Source organism: Plecotus auritus, assembly GCF_963455305.1.
Source record: "Plecotus auritus genome assembly, chromosome: 7".
Classification (NCBI taxonomy): Eukaryota; Metazoa; Chordata; class Mammalia; order Chiroptera; family Vespertilionidae; genus Plecotus; species Plecotus auritus.
Window position 1 is genome coordinate 26,251,510 of NC_137774.1, and position 16,679 is coordinate 26,268,188.

At 47.5% G+C, this 16,679-nt stretch overlaps 1 protein-coding gene across 1 annotated transcript; it reads left to right on the forward strand.

Annotated features, from left to right (window-relative positions):
- The first annotated feature begins 5,899 nt into the window (after nt 1-5,899).
- Nucleotides 5,900-15,107, forward strand: MRPS23 (mitochondrial ribosomal protein S23). Its single transcript, XM_080682357.1, has 5 exons — nt 5,900-6,026; nt 6,536-6,706; nt 12,870-12,947; nt 13,145-13,271; nt 13,729-15,107. Exons 1-5 carry the CDS (start codon nt 5,983-5,985, stop codon nt 13,879-13,881), a joined length of 573 nt encoding a protein of 190 aa, XP_080538483.1. The 5' UTR covers nt 5,900-5,982; the 3' UTR covers nt 13,882-15,107.
- Nucleotides 15,108-16,679: the final 1,572 nt, after the last annotated feature.

The following is a 16,679-nucleotide window of genomic DNA, read 5'->3' on the forward strand; positions in this document are numbered from 1 at the left end:
GGATCCCAGGAAGGAGCTGGGTGGGGCCAGATGACCACCCAGCCATCTGCCCTCACACACCATGCTCACCTGCAAATCCCGGGCTCTTGGTAAGCACAAGGTGATACTCACTGATTTATCTCCTGCAAAAATGCTGAGCCAGACTATCTGGAGTCTGGTCCAGCCAGTGCTCCTCCCCTTTTGTATGCTTTGCTGTCCCTAGGGCTCAGCCCCAACTTGAGGGGAGGTCATGAAATCTGGAGAACACTGTGCCCAGAAAAACTGGCCTGGAGGTTATTACCAGGTTGGGGTCTCAATCCTCCCTCTGTTCTTTGAGGCACCTGGTAGGGCGTTGAGATTGGAGGGAAGACAGGAGAAGAACTTGGTGGGTATAAGGCAGGCAAAGTGTGGGATGATGAAGATGAGAACTGATTACAAGTGCTTACTGTATGCTAGTCACTTTTCTGGTACTTTAAATGTTATTTTGCCTAATCCCCATTGATTACATAAAAATCAAGGGTATTACTCCCATTTCACAGATCAGGAAACTGAGTCACAGAAATGTTAAGGTCTTTACTCAACATCATCCTTAGTAAGTGGTAGTACCTGTATTGAACCCTGGCAGCTGAACTCTAGAACTGGTGCCTAAACAGTAAACTATATATTGGGGTGGGGGAACAGGTGGTAAGATCTAGAACACCTGCATAGATGCAATTTTTGGAGCACAGAAAGGTCCCCCTGTTTAAAAATATCTCCATAGTGATACATGACCCTACAGTGTGGCTGGAACTCACCTATTAATCATTCTTTATCTGGTTTAGAAAACAATTTCTTATCATTTCCATTAAATGGAAAATATGCTACTGAAAGAGAAACACATGAACTCCTTTTGCCTATTATCACAGCATAGATTAATTTGTTGGATTAGCTGGCTGGGCCAGCTGGAGGAAAATTTGGAAATTTCTAATGAGTGAGGCAGGAGAGGGGGTAGAGGAGACTGTGTAAATCTACTGCCACCTGGTGGTTATCTCTCACAAGTGTCAGTCGCTGGCCACCGAGAGGCCAAACATCATTTTTTCAGAAGGAAGACGTGAATACCTCTTTGGCCTGAGCCAAATAAAGGGAATTGACTCTGTCCACATGTCTTATATTTTGTAAGATGTGCAAAACAAAGATATTTTTGTCCTTTTTTTTTTCCTTAAAAGGGCCACTAAGCTTATACAAGCTTCAGGCCCCACATAACCAGCATTTCCCCTGCTTGTCATTTCTGGAGAGTGGATGGCCACAATTCCTTATCAGTTCAAAAGGATTATTCCAGAGACTCTGAGGTAAAGAGCTGTGAAGCTCAGTACAAACTCAGCACGAGTCTGCCTCGCTATAACCTTGCTTTTTAAAGTGTGGTCTGTGGATACGGTCACCATTGGCATTAACCTTAGAAATGCAGGGTTTCAGCCTGGCCCATATGGCTCAGTTGGTTGAGCATGGTCCCAGGCACCAGGAGGTCGCAGGTCTGGGTTCGGGCTTGATCCCCTGAAGGGGGTGTGTAGGAAGCGGCTGGTAGAAGTTTCTCATCAAGATTTCTATCTCTCTCTTTCCTTCTCCCTTCCTCTCTCTGAAATCAATAAAAACATATTTTTTTAAAAAAGGAGAAATGCAGCCCTGACCGGTTTGGCTCAGTGGATAGGGCATCGGCCTGCGGACTGAAGGGTCCCAGGTTCGATTCCAGTCAAGGGCACGTACCTTGGTTGCGGGCACATCCCCAGTGGGGGGTGTGCAAGAGGCAGCTGATCGATGTTTCTCTCTCATCGATGTTTCTAACTCTCTATCCCTCTCCTTTCCTCTCTGTAAAAAAAAATCAATAATATATATATATATATATATATATATATATATATATATAGAGAGAGAGAGAGAGAGAGAGAGAGAGAGAGAGAGAGAAATGCAGAGTTTCAGTCCTTACTCCAGACCCACTGAGTCAGAATCTGCATTTCCCAAGAACCCCAGGAGGTTCCCTTGCTTCGCCTTTCACAAGAAAAGAAGCGCCCACACCACACCAGCCCAGAACTGCCTGCCTTCAAGGGTCTCCACCCGCTGGGAAAACTCCAGCAGAGTGATTTCAATAATAAAAGGCCTGAGCGTTGCTCCAGCTGGGATACTCTGGCTCCTGTTTCCTTGGCTACAAAAGAAGTCACAAGCATACAGACCTCCCAGGGCAGGTGTAGGTCTCTAAAGTGCTTCTCTCTCCTCTGCCTGAACTCATTCTCCTTGGGGGCAGAGCTGTTGTTTGCTGAAGAAATGAATGGGCAGCCATGTGAAAATGTCTTGCAAATTGCTAGGTGTGATTTAATTGTAGGTGTGAGTCAATAACTGTGATTTATTGCTCTTAAGGGTCATGGAATGGTCAGAAATAATTATTTTTTTAAAAATATATTTTATTGATTTTTTACAGAGAGGAAGGGAGAGGGCTAGAGAGTTAGAAACATCGATGAGAGAGAAACATGGATCAGCTGCCTCCTGCACACCTCCCACTGGAGATGTGCCCGCAACCAAGGTACATGCCCTTGACCGGAATCGAACCCGGGACCCTTCAGTCCACAGGCCGACGCTCTATCCACTGAGCCAAACCGGTTTCGGCCAGAAATAATTATTATCACTCCTATTTATTGAGCAGTTACTACCAGCAGCACTGCTCTAAGCACTCTGCAGGCATTAACCCACTGACTCCTCACACCAAGGCTATATGGTGGGCGCTATGATTACGCCCATTTTACAGATGACCAAGCTGAGGCCCAGAGGTTTGTAAAAGAGATCTGTCCATCAGTGAGGCACAGAGGACAGCCAGAACTGGAAATGCCCAGGTGAAGGGTTATTTCTATTCAACCACAGCTTTTGGTAAGACCTCCAGGAAAGAGGGCTGGATGTGAGTAGGCAGCAAGGGAGGACTGAGCTGGCTGCATCTTCATTTATTCTAATTTGGCTTTATTTGTCCATGCTGTTGGCTAGAAAACACTTTCGAAGAGCCAGCTCTGAGCCAAGCACCAGACTGGGTGTGAGAGGCAGAGATAAGAGCCCTGATTCCTGCCCTTAGAGAGGCCCAGTTAGATAGACTCAGACAAGTAAACAGAGTTACAACACCAAATTGTGAGAGAGATAAGCTGAGGGAGGGAGGGAGCAGGTCCTGGGGACACAGTCACCCAGTCTGGCTGAGTGTCTGCAGCCTAGAGGCGAGATACCTTCCGAATACCTTCCTCCTTCCCTCCCCTTGTATTGTGTGTGGGATATACTAGTATACGATTGCCTTCCTCTTCTTTGAAAGCAACAGCTGATTTCCCCTGATCCTGGCTTTCTGCCAAAGGTGAGTAGCAATATTAATGATTTCATCAATATGCTGGGATTTCCACTTACCAAAGCTGTTCTGCTATTGGGGATGTTCTTCCTATTTTTGTCAGACAAACTCCCCGGGGGCATTATTTACAAAGATGGGGTCACAGTGTAGGGAAGCCACAAGGGATGGCCTAGACTCCAAGGCTAGTAGCGGAGGGGCACAGTTTGCTGTATCTAAGTCTGAAGGGACAAGGTAGGAACAGTGACTGGAACCTGGTGAGAGAGAGCTGTGTGAAGAGGCTGTGTGGTGGGAGCTGGGACTTTGTGATCCTGGACTGTGCGGGGAGGGATTCAGGGGAGCAGATTTTGGCTTCACTCTCCTGCTTCCTTCCAGTCCCCTGCCAATGCCTCCCACTGGTAGTACCAACTGGAACTCAACTAGAAACAGAGGGCAAGGGGCTGGGGGAGGGGGGGCAGTCCATACAAGTCAGCCTCCTGGGACACAGGACAGGGAGAAGGGTACAGAGTACATGTGGATCTAGGTGGGTGAATGAACTTAACAATGTTATGGGCTTACCCATGTTACGGGCTGAATGGCGCCCCTCAAAAATTCTTATGTTGAAGTAAGTCCTGGCCCCCAGCACCTCAGGGTGTAACTGTGTTTGGAGACAGAATCTTTAGAGAAAATTCTTGCTTTGTAATTCCTTCCCTATTGAGGGTTTGGGTCTTTGGGTTTGCTCCCTGAACTTGGAATAAACCCTTCTAATTCCTTTGGGGCGGTCACTGCTGTGGCCTCTTGGGGGCAGGCCTGAGTGGGAGAAGGGAAGTGTGTCTGTGGTCTGGGCTGACAACTAGCTCTGATTTGGACAGAATTAGAAACTTGTTATGAGGCCTGGGAAGACTATATTTAGCTGGGAGTGTGTTTGCTCTCCCTCCAGCACAGTCTTCTAGACCTTCCTAGGACTGGGAGACGGGAGCCTCCACACTTAGCCCAGTGGCCAGAGCTGTGTTCTCTCTTCTCTGTTCCAAAGGGCCCTGGGGCAGCAGTAACACACACCTCTCAGCGTAGTCCTGGGCCTCAAATCACCCTGTCCCTTGCGGTTGGGGTCAGTTTTGCCTGACCTCCTCTGCTAACCAGTCTCCAGCTTGAGGCATAGCTGAGGAGGCTGGGCTGGAAGCCCTGCTGTGTCAGTTACCTATCAGACAAGTTACTTAACTCCCTAAGGCTTCACTTTCTAATCTATAAATAAGATAATAATAGCCACCTAGTGGGTGGGTGTGTGGATTCTGTAAGATAACACAAGCACTAACTACTCATCACACATTCCTTTCCTCCTCCTCTCCAGCCTCCCACAGAGCAGGAAGACTGGGATAACTTGATGCTCTTTCTTGCTGACAAAGATGACAGGCTCCTGGGAGACATTTTATGTGTATGTGATTCAAAAGTTCAAATATAAATACAAACTCTTTACAGGTCAAACTCTGAGGGGGTACATAAAGAAAAAAATTCTCCCTCCCCTCCTGCAATTTTACTGGAGATAACCCATATTCACAGCCTTGTGTGACCTTCCACAAGTTTCTATCCTCATACAAACACAAACACATACACTGCAAAGTGTTTTCTTTTGTCTTTTAACAGGTTAGGGTCCCCCTAAAGGTGTTTCTCTGAAACTTCCTTTTTCGTTTAACTATAAGTCATGGGCATTCATCTAGGTAAATATATAGATGAAACTAAGTCGTTTAACAGCTGTATAGGATTCCATACAATATATGAAGCATGATTTTCCAGCCATTTCCCATTAGCCACACTTATTATTATTATTTGTTTTTTGCCACCACAAACAATGCCACAAACGATCCCTGCACAAATATCCCCATGAAACTGTGCTTTAATTTCTATGGGGGTGCTGTACCCGAAGTATGGTTATGGGGCCAAAAGATAACCCTGACAGGTTACTTTCCCCAGATTATTCCGTTTCCTTCTTGGAATTTGTTCCGCACACTCTTACTTTTCAAGCTCCAAGGAGGAGCTAGGCAGCAACGCCTCCTCCGGGGAGGAAACATTAGTTGCTGGCAGCATCCTTATTAGAACGGATGCAGGTGGCGCCGCAGGGCCCAAGGGTTTTGGGTAGCGCTAAACAGCAGGAGACGGAGGCTTGGGCTCCATGTGACCCTGGGCAAGTGGCTCCCCTCCACGGGCCTCGGTTTCGTTTTGCGTAGTCTGTGACTCCAACCAAAATAGGTACAGGTGGGGCCTAGTGCTGGAGGCCTCCTGGTGGCTCCCCTAGGACGTGGGCTGCGTCTCCCACCTTCCTCCTCGTCACCTGCCCACTGTGCGGGCCCCACTTAAGAGGAGTTGCCTCATTGAGGCCAGACAGGGTAAAGCAGCCACTAGAATTAATCCCTCCCCTAGATCGGTCATTTACAGCTTCTGCCCGGCTTTGGCTCGCTCCCTCCCTTTTGGCTCGGCTGTCAAGTGCTCCTGTCTGAACCTGGCAAGGAGCCGAGAAGCGCGCCTGTTCGGCCAATCCTTTGCTTCTGCCTGGCTCCGCCCTCCCGGCGGGGCCGCTGGTGTAAGCCCTAGATCCACCGCTCGGCCAGCAACTTCGACTCCTTTGCCTGCGGCTGGCGCTTCCGGTTCCGGTAGCCACTAACCGCGCTGGGTCAGAGGCTCCGGCCATGGCGGGCAGCCGGCTGGAAACAGTGGGCAGCATTTTCTCGCGGTGCGTGCTCGGAGCCGGGATGGGCTGAGGGTGCCTCCCCTGGGCGGGGGCTCAGCTTGGGTGGGTGTGAGCAGGACGGGCGAAGCATTCTCCAGAGTGCGGTGTCTGAGCTGGGGGAGGCCTATCAGTGCTTCCTGCTTTCTCCTGCTTCTGAACGGTTGTGCTTGAGGATGTCACTCCTTGAACTTATCTTTCACGTTCAAGATTGCACCTCTCCCTTCCCCCAGCGGAGGTCTCTAGGAAGAGGTGGCTGGGTCTGGCTGAACCGTCTTTGCATTGGACGTGATAGGAATGGGGCAAGGAAGTGGGCTGCGCTTACGAATATAGAAGGGCTTAACCCTCTGAGCTTGGTTAGGCCGGTTTGCAATATGGAAATATCTTACCTGTAGGTGGGGAACACCCCTGCTCTGCCCTCCTTACGGCTCCGTGATCTGGTGATGTCTCAGACTGTGACTAGACTGATTCAGGCTGTTGTAATGGACTGACCTTCGTTATTTTCCTTCCTTAAGGACTCGGGACCTCATGCGAGCTGGGGTATTGAAGAAGAAGCCCCTCTGGTTCGACGTATATGCCGCCTTCCCCCCGCTGAGGGAGCCCGTCTTCCGAAGGCCCCTCTTGCGATACGGCAAAGCCAAAGCTGCCATCCAGGACATCTTCTACCACGAGGATCTGATTAGAGCGTGAGTACCATAGGGTGCGTGGGGAACTGCAGAAGGAGCGGTTTAGCTAGCGGTCTGGCAACTTAAATAGACATTGAGTCAGGGCTTGCCCTATGGAGAAGGTCTTGTACATTTAGCAAAACAAGGGAATCAATTCCCTCCCCCATGTGAGAGAGACAGGAGTTCTGAGAAGTAGAATAGGGAGTCCAGCAATTGACTGATCATTGCAATTACTTGTCTCTGCACATTTGTTTTGTATCAGGCACATGCTAAGCACTTAACAGACATCTTATTTAGGCCTTACTCTAACCCTGCAAGGTAGGTATTCTTCTCTCCATTTTTTTTTTTAATATATTTTATTGATATTTTTGCAGAGAGGAAGGGAGAGGGATAGAAAGCTAGAAACATCGATGAGAGAGAAACGTTGATCAGCTGCCTCCTGCACACCCTCCACTGGGGATATGCCCGCAGCCAAGGTACATGCCCTTGATCGGAATCGAACCCGGGACCCTTCAGTCCACAGGCCGACGCTCTATCCATTGAGCCAAACCGGTTTCGGCTCTTCTCTCCATTTTAGTCATGTGGCCTCTGAGACTTACAGAGGGCAACAAACTGGGAGTTCACTGACAGAGCCCTTTCCCTCAAATACTTGTCAGCTAGTTTTATACTGGGAATTGGTATGGTTTCTTTTCTTTTTTTTAAATCTTTATTGTTCAGATTATTACAGGTGTTCCTTTTTTTTCCCCCCATAGCTCCCCTCCACCTGATTCCCCACCCCACCCCATGCCCTTACCCCCTCCCCCCCCCCCCCCCGCACTATGTCCTCATCCATAGGTGTACTATTTTTGTCCAGTCTCTTCCCGCACTCCTCATACCCCCTTCCCCCTGAGAATTGTCAGTCCACTCCCTTTTATGCCCCTGATTCTATTATATTCACCAGTCCATTCTGTTCTTCAGATTTTTTATTCACTTGATTTTTAGATTCACTTGTTGGTAGGTATGTATTTGATGTTGTTTTGTTATTCATAATTTTTATCTTTACCTTTTTCTTCTTCTTCCTCTTCTTAAAGAATACCCTTCAGCATTTCATGTAATCCTGGTTTGGTGGTGATGAACTCCTTTAGCTTTTTCTTGTCTGTGAAGCTCTTTATCTGACCTTCAACTCTGAATTATAGCTTTTCTGGGTAGAGTAATCTTGGTTGTAGGTTCTTGCTGTTCATCACTTTGAATATTTCTTGCCACTCCCTTCTGGCCTGCATAGTTTCTGCCGAGAAATCAGCTGACAGTCGTATGGGTGCTCCCTTGTAGGTAACTAACCGTTTTTCTCTTGCTGCTTTCAAGATTCTCTCTTTGTCTTTTGCCCTTGGCATTTTAATTATGATGTGTCTTGGTGTGGTCCTCTTTGGATTCCTCTTGTATGGGGTTCTGTGAGCTTCCTGAACTTGGAAGTCTATTTCTTTCACCAGGTTGGGAAAGTTTTCTGTCATTATTTCTTCTAATAGGTTTTCAATATTTTGCTCTCTCTCTTCTTCTGGCACCCCAAAAATTTGGATGTTGGTACGCTTAAATTTGTCCCAGAGGCTCCTTACACTATCTTCATATTTTTGGATTCTTTTTTCTTTTTGTTTTTCTGGTTGGGTGTTTTTTGTTTCCTCATATTTCAAATCTTTGGTTTGATTCTTGGGGTACGTTGATCTACAGTTGAGTTTCTGTATATTCTTTATTTCAGACAGTGTATGCTTAATTTCTGACTGGTCCTTTTCCATTTTTTTGGCATTCTCACTAAGATCCTTAAAGGTCTCACTAAGTTCCTCAGCGATTTTTAGAAGATTCTTGAGTAACCTTATAAATGTGGTTCTGAACTCTTATGTCATCCAGTAGTTTGCTTTCCTCCATTTCTTTCATTCGTGACATGTTTCTTTGTCTCCGCATTTTGTTGCTTCCCTGTGTTGATGGAGTGGCTTTGTGTGGTAGGTGACCTATAGGGGCCAGTAGCTCAGCCTCCCGAATCACCTGAGGTGGATGCCTTTGGTACACCCCTTTGTGGGCTGAGTGCAAAGTCTTGGTGTAGTTAAGCCTTGATTGCTGTTGGTACACTGGGAGGAATTGACCTCCAGGCCAGTTGGCTGTGAGGACCCGCTGTGTCTATAATGGAAGAACTGCTGCGCTGGAGACACGCTTATGGTGCAGGACTTGTTTCAGTGGGGCTTTGGTGCTCACTGAGTCTGCCTCTTGAATGTGTCACTTATGGATGTGAGGAGTTGAAATCTGGTGTCTCACACTGACCACTAGGTACACTGGCTTCTGGATCTCCAATGGGGTGCAGGTCAGCTACTGTCTGAGGCCACCCAGCAGGCGCTACAGTGAGAACTACAGTTTTCTCCTCTTTGCTTGGGGTTTGGAGGTTTTGGAGCTGTCTGTCCTGGGCTGCAAGTTTGCTAGGTTAAGCTGTGGTAGGGCAGGTCATTCATAGGCTAAAGCCGCTGCTTGGAGCTTGGGTGGGTTTGTAGATTGTGCGGGGCGGGGTCTCAGGGCGTCACTAGGCTAAGGTGTGGCAAACAGTGATGGCTGCCAGTTAGCCTGCTCTGCGTCTTCGACCGCGTCCCAGCGTCCTGTGCCCCAGCACAGTAAACAATTATTCCTGCACGCAGCCCTGCAAGCAAGCCTCCCTCACTTTCCGACCCCATGGCAGACAGTCCAGCTTCTCCCCGTAGGAGTTTGGGTCCCCCGCGTCTCCCCAGAAACTGGAGTTTGGAGTAATTGGGAGCTTGTCTCCCTTCGGGTTGAAAAAAGCAGCACTCCCAGACGCCCACCGCCAGCCCGATTCGCGTGCCTCTGTACCTCAGCTTTTCAGCGCTTGTGTACTTCTCAATGCTGTTTGCTCTTTCCTTCTAGTTGTAGAACTTCCACTCAGCCAGCTTTCCCGTGGTTCTGGGTGATAGACGTTTTGTCTTTTAGTTGTAGTTTTGAAATTGTTGTGCGAGGCAGCAGTTTAGGTGTTTACCTACGCCGCCATCTTGGATCCTCTCCTGGTATGGTTTCTTTTCTGTTAAATGTTAAGATCAGAGGTTGTGCCTAACTGAAGTTAATATATATTCCTTATCCTTACCCCTATTCCTGGATGTAAGAAAACAGAATTTATAGTTAGTTATACTAGAGGGGCGGGGGTGTGTCCCTCAGCCCAGCCTGCACCCTCTCCAATCTGGGCCCCCTCGAGGGATGTCCGACTGCCCAACCAAGATTGGGCCTAAATGGGCAGTCGGACATCCCTCTCATGATCCAGGACTGCTGGCTCCCAAACGCTCACCTGCCTGCCTGCCTGATTGCCCCTAACCGCTTCTGCCTGCCAGCCTGATCACCCCCTAACCACTCCCCTGCCAGCCTGATTGATGCCTAACTGCTCCCTTGCCAGCCCGGTTGCCCCTAAGGTGCTCCCCTGCTGGCCTGGTCATCCCAACTGTTCTCCTCTGCTGGCCTGGTCACACCCAACTGCCCTCCCCTGCAGGCCCGGTCACCCCCAACTGCCCTCCCCTGTAGGCCCGGTCACCCCTGACTGCCCTCCTCTGCTGGCCCGGTCACCCCCGACTGCCCTCCCCTGCCAGCCCGGTCACCCCCGACTGCCCTCCTTTGCCGGCCCGGTCACCCCCGACTGCCCTCCCCTGCAGGCCCGGTCACCCCCAACTACTCTCCTCTGCTGGCCTGGTCACCCCCAACTGCCCTCCCCTGCAGGCCCGGTCCCTCAACTGCCCTCCCCTGCTGGCCAGGTCCCCACCAACTGCCCTCCCCTGAAGGCCTGGTCACCCCCAACTGCCCTCCTCTGTAGGCCTGGTCACCCCCAACTGCCCTCCCCTGCAGGCCCGGTCACCTCTAACTGCCCTCCTCTGCCGGCCCGGTCACCCCTGACTGCCCTCCTCTGCCAGCCTGGTCACCCCCGACTGCCCTCCCCTGCTGGCCCGGTCCCCCCCAACTGCCCTCCCCTGCAGGCCCAGTCACCCCCGACTGCCCTCCCCTGCAGGCCCGGTCACCCCCAACTACTCTCCTCTGCTGGCCTGGTCACCCCCAACTGCCCTCCCCTGCAGGCCCGGTCCCTCAACTGCCCTCCCCTGCTGGCCAGGTCCCCACCAACTGCCCTCCCCTGAAGGCCTGGTCACCCCCAACTGCCCTCCTCTGTAGGCCTGGTCACCCCCAACTGCCCTCCCCTGCAGGCCCGGTCACCTCTAACTGCCCTCCTCTGCCGGCCCGGTCACCCCTGACTGCCCTCCTCTGCCAGCCTGGTCACCCCCGACTGCCCTCCCCTGCTGGCCCGGTCCCCCCCAACTGCCCTCCCCTGCAGGCCCAGTCACCCCCGACTGCCCTTCCCTGCAGGCCCGGTCCCCCCAACTGCCCTCCCCTGCAGGCCCGGTCCCCCCCAACTGCCCTCCCCTGCAGGCCTGGTCCCTCCCATCTGACCTGCAGGCCCGGTCCCTCCCCACTGCCCACCCCTGCAGGCCCAGTCACCCCTAACTGCCCTCTCCTGCTGGCCTGATCGCCCACAACTGCCCTCCCCTGCCGGCCATCTTGTGGTGGCCATCTTGTGGTGGCCATCTTGTGTCCACATGGGGGTGGCCATCTTTGACCACATGGGGGTAGCCATCTTGTATGTTGGAGTGATGGTCAATTTGCATATTACTCTTTTATTAGATAGATAGGATTCTCTATTGAAGTCCAGGCACCTTTCATTTGAGGGTGTTTTTCCTCCCCACACAACACTCCTTTGAGGTAGGAAAACAAGTAAGTTCTTGCTCTACTTGGAAATTTTCAGAATAGGACACAAGATCTTTGGGGTATTAAGTACTTTTTCCAACACTTTTTCTGCTCCGGTGCATTGGATGCACATGGTCAGCATGCTTTCCAGGTTCATTTATACATTAAAATAATTTATGTGATAGGACAATGTGGAATATTTTATAGCTCTCTCTTACTACTATCAATGCCAAAATAGTAACACCTTGTATTTAAATAGTTTTTGAACATCTATCTTTGTGGCTTTTGGCAGGGGGTGATGGTGTTTTATATTTTTAAGAACTTATAACAACAAAATAAATTTTGGAGGTATCAAAACCTAGATGTAAAAAAGTGAAATCATAAAAGTACTAGAAGAAAACATGGGAGAACTTTACAAATAGTCTGAGTGATTAAGACCTTTCTAAGAATGACATAAAACCCAGAAGCCATAAATGAAAATATTAAAATTTTCTGCATAAAGAATGTACCATAAGCAAAATAAAAACTCAGCCTATATACTGGGGAAAAATTTGCAGCATGTATGACAATATATTATTTTTACTAATATATTATTTTTACTGCTGTAAAGTTTGCATATAAGTCAATAAGAAAAAGACCACCGAATGGAAATCAGCAAAGACATGGACAGGTTGCAGAAAAGGAAATTGAGTTTGCTTTTAAACATGACAGGATACTCAGCTTGTTTCACAAGAAAAGACAAGACTACCATGAGTTATAATTTTTACCTATCAAATTGACAAAGACCATAAAGTTGGAAAATATAATTTGTTCAGGGAAATAGGCATTGTCATATATTACTGGTGTGAGTGTAAATTGGCACAAATGCTTTGGAAATCATTTTGGCAATTGCGCATACTTTGACCTAATACCATTTTTATGAATTTATTCAGCAAACTTATTTGCACAATGCACTAAGAAATAAATTGCAGTACTGTCTAGAGTAGCAAAGGACTGGAAATAATCTACATGCATTGATTTAAAATGGCCTCTAAGAAATATTAAGTAAGAAAAAGGCAAGATATGGAATAGTGCTTGCTATCCTTGAGGTTAAACAATGTGGCTGGAAATGGAACAATAGATGCCTATATGCTTGTATATTAGTTGAATATTCCTGGATGGATACACAAGCAACTGGGTAGTGTTACCACCTGGGAAGGGAACTGGGGAGTTGGAGTGCAGAGGTGAGGAGGAGTGTTCCTTTTCCCTGGATGCCTTTTGTAACATTTGACGTATTTACCATGTGCATGCGTTACTTAAAGACAAAAACCACGTATTGTTAGGCTTAGGCTATGTAGGTGATGTTATAATTAACTCCTCAGGGCCTAGCAGTTATTTCTTGGTTTGTTCTTGGCCATGATCTATAATTGGAGACTTATATGGTGCTGTTTGTATTTCCCAGGAAATTTTATTCAGCCTATGGATCTGGTCAAAAAGCTTTTGATCTGTTCAATCCAAACTTCAAGTCTACCTGTCAACGGTAAGCCATTTTATAAACCCTGGGTGAGTTATTTTATTTTTAAGAATTTAGTTAACAGCTTGAGGAGTTTTGTTGAATTGCACTAGAGAACAATGTTACCATAAGGAGGTCTGTTAAGGAAATGCTTTACACTGTGTAACAGCATGTCTTGACACTCTCAGTATACAGACCTAAGACGTGACTGTTTGGAATTCCAGGTTTGTGGAGAAGTACTTGGAGCTACAGAAACTTGGAGAAACAGATGAAGAGAAATTATTTGTGGAAGCGGGGAAGGCTTTATTGGCAGAAGGTGTCATTTTAAGACGAGTAGGAGAAGCAAGGGCTGTGAGTACTTTATTATCAAAATTGTTGTTAGGATTAGGTGTCTACTTGTCAGAGATTAAAGGGGAAGGCTTGGTTTTCTCTCTCCAACCTCGGCTCATGTTCCTGAACTCCAGGTCCAATACTGTTAGATAGAATCTACTGGAATTTTGTAGTTATGACTGAGACTTGGAACAAGTGAGTTGTCATTAGGTCTTTTGAAATTGTGCCTTTGTAGAGATTTTTATCATGTTTGTTTATAACAGAATTTGACCTGAAATATTTTTTAAAATTCTTTATTGTTGAAAGTATTATATATGTCTCCCCCCCACCCCATTGACCTCTTCTAGCCCGCCCTCGCCCTGAAATATTTATGTTACATTTTGAGTCAGTGATAGAATCTGCCTAAATCGTATAGCTTCAGCCAAATACTTGAGTGAAAATAACATCTTTGTGACATACTTCTGTCTGGTCTTCTAAGCAACAGGATGGTAGTCACGTTTCCAAGAAATCTGAACCCATGGGTGTCAAACTCCAAACTTTGTTGGAAAATATCCAGCCTCTGAAGGAAGTTCAACAGGACCAGCATTTGGAGGCACCGGAAGAGCAGTCGAAAGGCCCCTCACCTCCCTGAAGAACTTGTATACCACATATACTGACATCCAAACTGTGTTCACTGGATGAATGTTGAACTACTGTATTTTCAACACTTAAGCTGTGTAAATGTTTCTGGATCTCAAAGGCATTATGTTTGCCGTCTTTTAGTTCCTGTTGCTAGGTTGTCATAAAGCTCAGTATCGTGGTTTAAAAGAAGCAGTTATGTGAACTTTAGCAGTTAGGATGCTCTTCAATAAAGAATTCCTTAGCTGCTTATAATGTAAATTTACTTTAACATTGTAAATAACACCAGGAAACCTTTATAAGCACTGTTTGAATGGGACTCATTCTGAGCAGGTTTGCTTGGGTTTTGGTGTTAACATGTGGCTGGCGCCCTGGCTGGTACAGCGCGGTTGGGCATCATTCTGCGCACAGAAAGCTGGGCAGTGTGATTTCTGGCCAGGGCTCCATCCCCGGGATCCTAGGGGGTGTGCAGAAGGCAGCCGATCCATGTGTCGCTCTCACATCGATGTTTCTCTCCCTCTCCCTCTCTCAAAAAATTAATTAAAAAATCTTTAAAAAAACAAAACATGTGGGCTGGATGTTTCTTATTCTCTGGATCCATCAGACCTTTACTTAAACATATAATATGGCCCCTTGGTCAGTTGTTTCTGTGTGCAGATAATCATTGTACTTGCTGCTATAGAACTATTGACCTTCAACTTGAGAGGCCAAGCTGACTTATGCTTTGCGGTAAGAGTGAGGACCTATCATTGAAAATAGCCAAAGGCCAAAACTATAACTTTAATCTCATGGATTGGCTCTGCTGGAGACAATTAGCACAGGCCTACACATAGTAGGCTTTGTTGAAGGAGTGAATAATTACATCCAGCTCAAGACTGAATCCAGATGACATCTCTTGGATTGCCAAGAAGGAGCCAGCCAATTCAGATGATGCTCTCCACTTGCCTCCCTGGTGTCGAGCCCGGCTGGTGTGGTTCAGTGGTTGAGTGTTGACCCATGAACCTGGTAGGGGCACATGCCCGGGTTGTGGGCTCAATCCCTGGTGGGGGGCATACAGGAGGCAGCTGATTGATGATTCTCATCATTGACGTTGTTTATCTCTTCCTCTGAAAAAATAAAAAATAAGTAAGTGGCATATTACTCTGAGATTGTCCCCTTTGCATTTGTGATCAAGCTGAGTAGGAGAAGTGGTTTTCAGCTACTGGTAATAAACTGCTTCAGAAATTTCTTATTTTAAAACTTGTGTAGATTTTCTACCCTGTGTTCTTTGTGTACAGTCACTTCTGTCTCCTGGTAGATGATGGGTGGGGCACACATCTCAGCCTGTACACCACCTGGCACATGGGTGCTCAGATAATGGAAGGTGAGTGACTACATGAGGCAAAAGCAATTCATAGCCATGTTGCTTCTCTCCCTGTCTCTCTGCCCCCCCCTCCAGCCCCGTCCCTTCCCCAACCTTTATCTCTGCAGTTCCTCTTGCTTTTGGAATGCTTCAGTTTTAGGTGGGGCAGCACATTTCACCCATTCAACAGCAGGCAACCATTGGTTCCAATGCCGGGCCAGACCTTGGGAGGATTAGCAGATGGAGGAGATGGTTCTGTTCAGAGGAACAGTCCGGTCACTCATTACTTATCTAAACTTGATGTTTCTGGGGCTTAAGGGGCAGTTTCTTATTTTTAAAATTAACAGCAATACCATTTGTAACAATATCAATAGGAAATATGTAAGAATAAATCTGAGGAAAATGTACAGTGAAAAGTACAAAACATTATAAGACAAAAACATAAAGGGCAGTTTCTTTTCCATAATGTTGAAGAGTTTTAAAAAGCTATTTGTTGCATAATTCTTCAAAAATTATACATGCAATGGTTCAAAAGTTAAAGCGACAAGCCAGTCTCCCACCCCTGTCCCCCAGCCACCCATTTTTTTTCTCCCCCAAGGCCACTGCTATCACCATTTCCTTTTTAGGAATATTTTGGGCATATACACGGGGACACTGCATACTGTCCTGTACCTTGCTTTTACACTTAATATGTCTCAGAGATCCTTTGTGAGGATCAATCAGTGCCCAGCTGACAAAAGCATTGTTTTCATATTTTCTTGTGCTGCAAATAGGCTGGTATAGCCAGGGGGTGCATTCTTGGCCATGGTATTGCTGGGTCAAGAGATAGCTCATCTTCAATTTTGTTATTACCCTCCATGGAAACTGTTCACTTAGCCTCCCACCAGCCGTGAATGAAAATGCTTACTCACCAGGACACTCTGATCTTGTTAGCCAGACTGGGACTCACGGGGAAGGCCTGGGCCTGGTAGAAGGGGAGAGACGAATCCTTAGAGCAAACCTCCTTTTGTTGAATCCCAGTGACTAAAGCCTAGTGGAAGGTGTGGAGTCACTTGGGGAATTCAGAACTCTTCCCACTGTTGGTCCTGGACTCTGTCATTTGGAGGGAATGGAAGTGGAACCTCCTTGCCTTTAAGGAGCTTAAAATCTAACTGGGAGAACCAGCGTGGCTTTCAAAATAATATGAACAGGAATCCTTATAGTCATGATATGAGAGTATGGTGGAGAGTCCGGGTGAGAGGTCGGCCATGGGCTAGTCTGGGGACACTGCACGGAGAGCCTTGAAGGGGGGGCGAAATTTGGGGATTTGAAGTGGCATGTGTGGCTGCTTCTGCCAGGAGCAACCCCCTGCCACCACTGTCTTTAGAAGCCGTGCCTTCACTGTCCTTTTCAAACGGTATCTCTGCTCAGAAGTTTTACCTCACGTTCACATCATGTCTCAAGCCCCTTATCGAGCCCCTTCCGGACTG

Coding starts and splice junctions, on each gene's coding strand:
- MRPS23 (XM_080682357.1), top strand. CDS start 5,983: ATGGCGGGCAGCCGGCTGGAAACAGTGGGCAGCATTTTCTCGCG. Junction 6,707..12,869: donor CACGAGGATCTGATTAGAGC/GTGAGTACCATA, acceptor TGTATTTCCCAG/GAAATTTTATTCAGCCTATG. Junction 12,948..13,144: donor TTCAAGTCTACCTGTCAACG/GTAAGCCATTTT, acceptor TTGGAATTCCAG/GTTTGTGGAGAAGTACTTGG.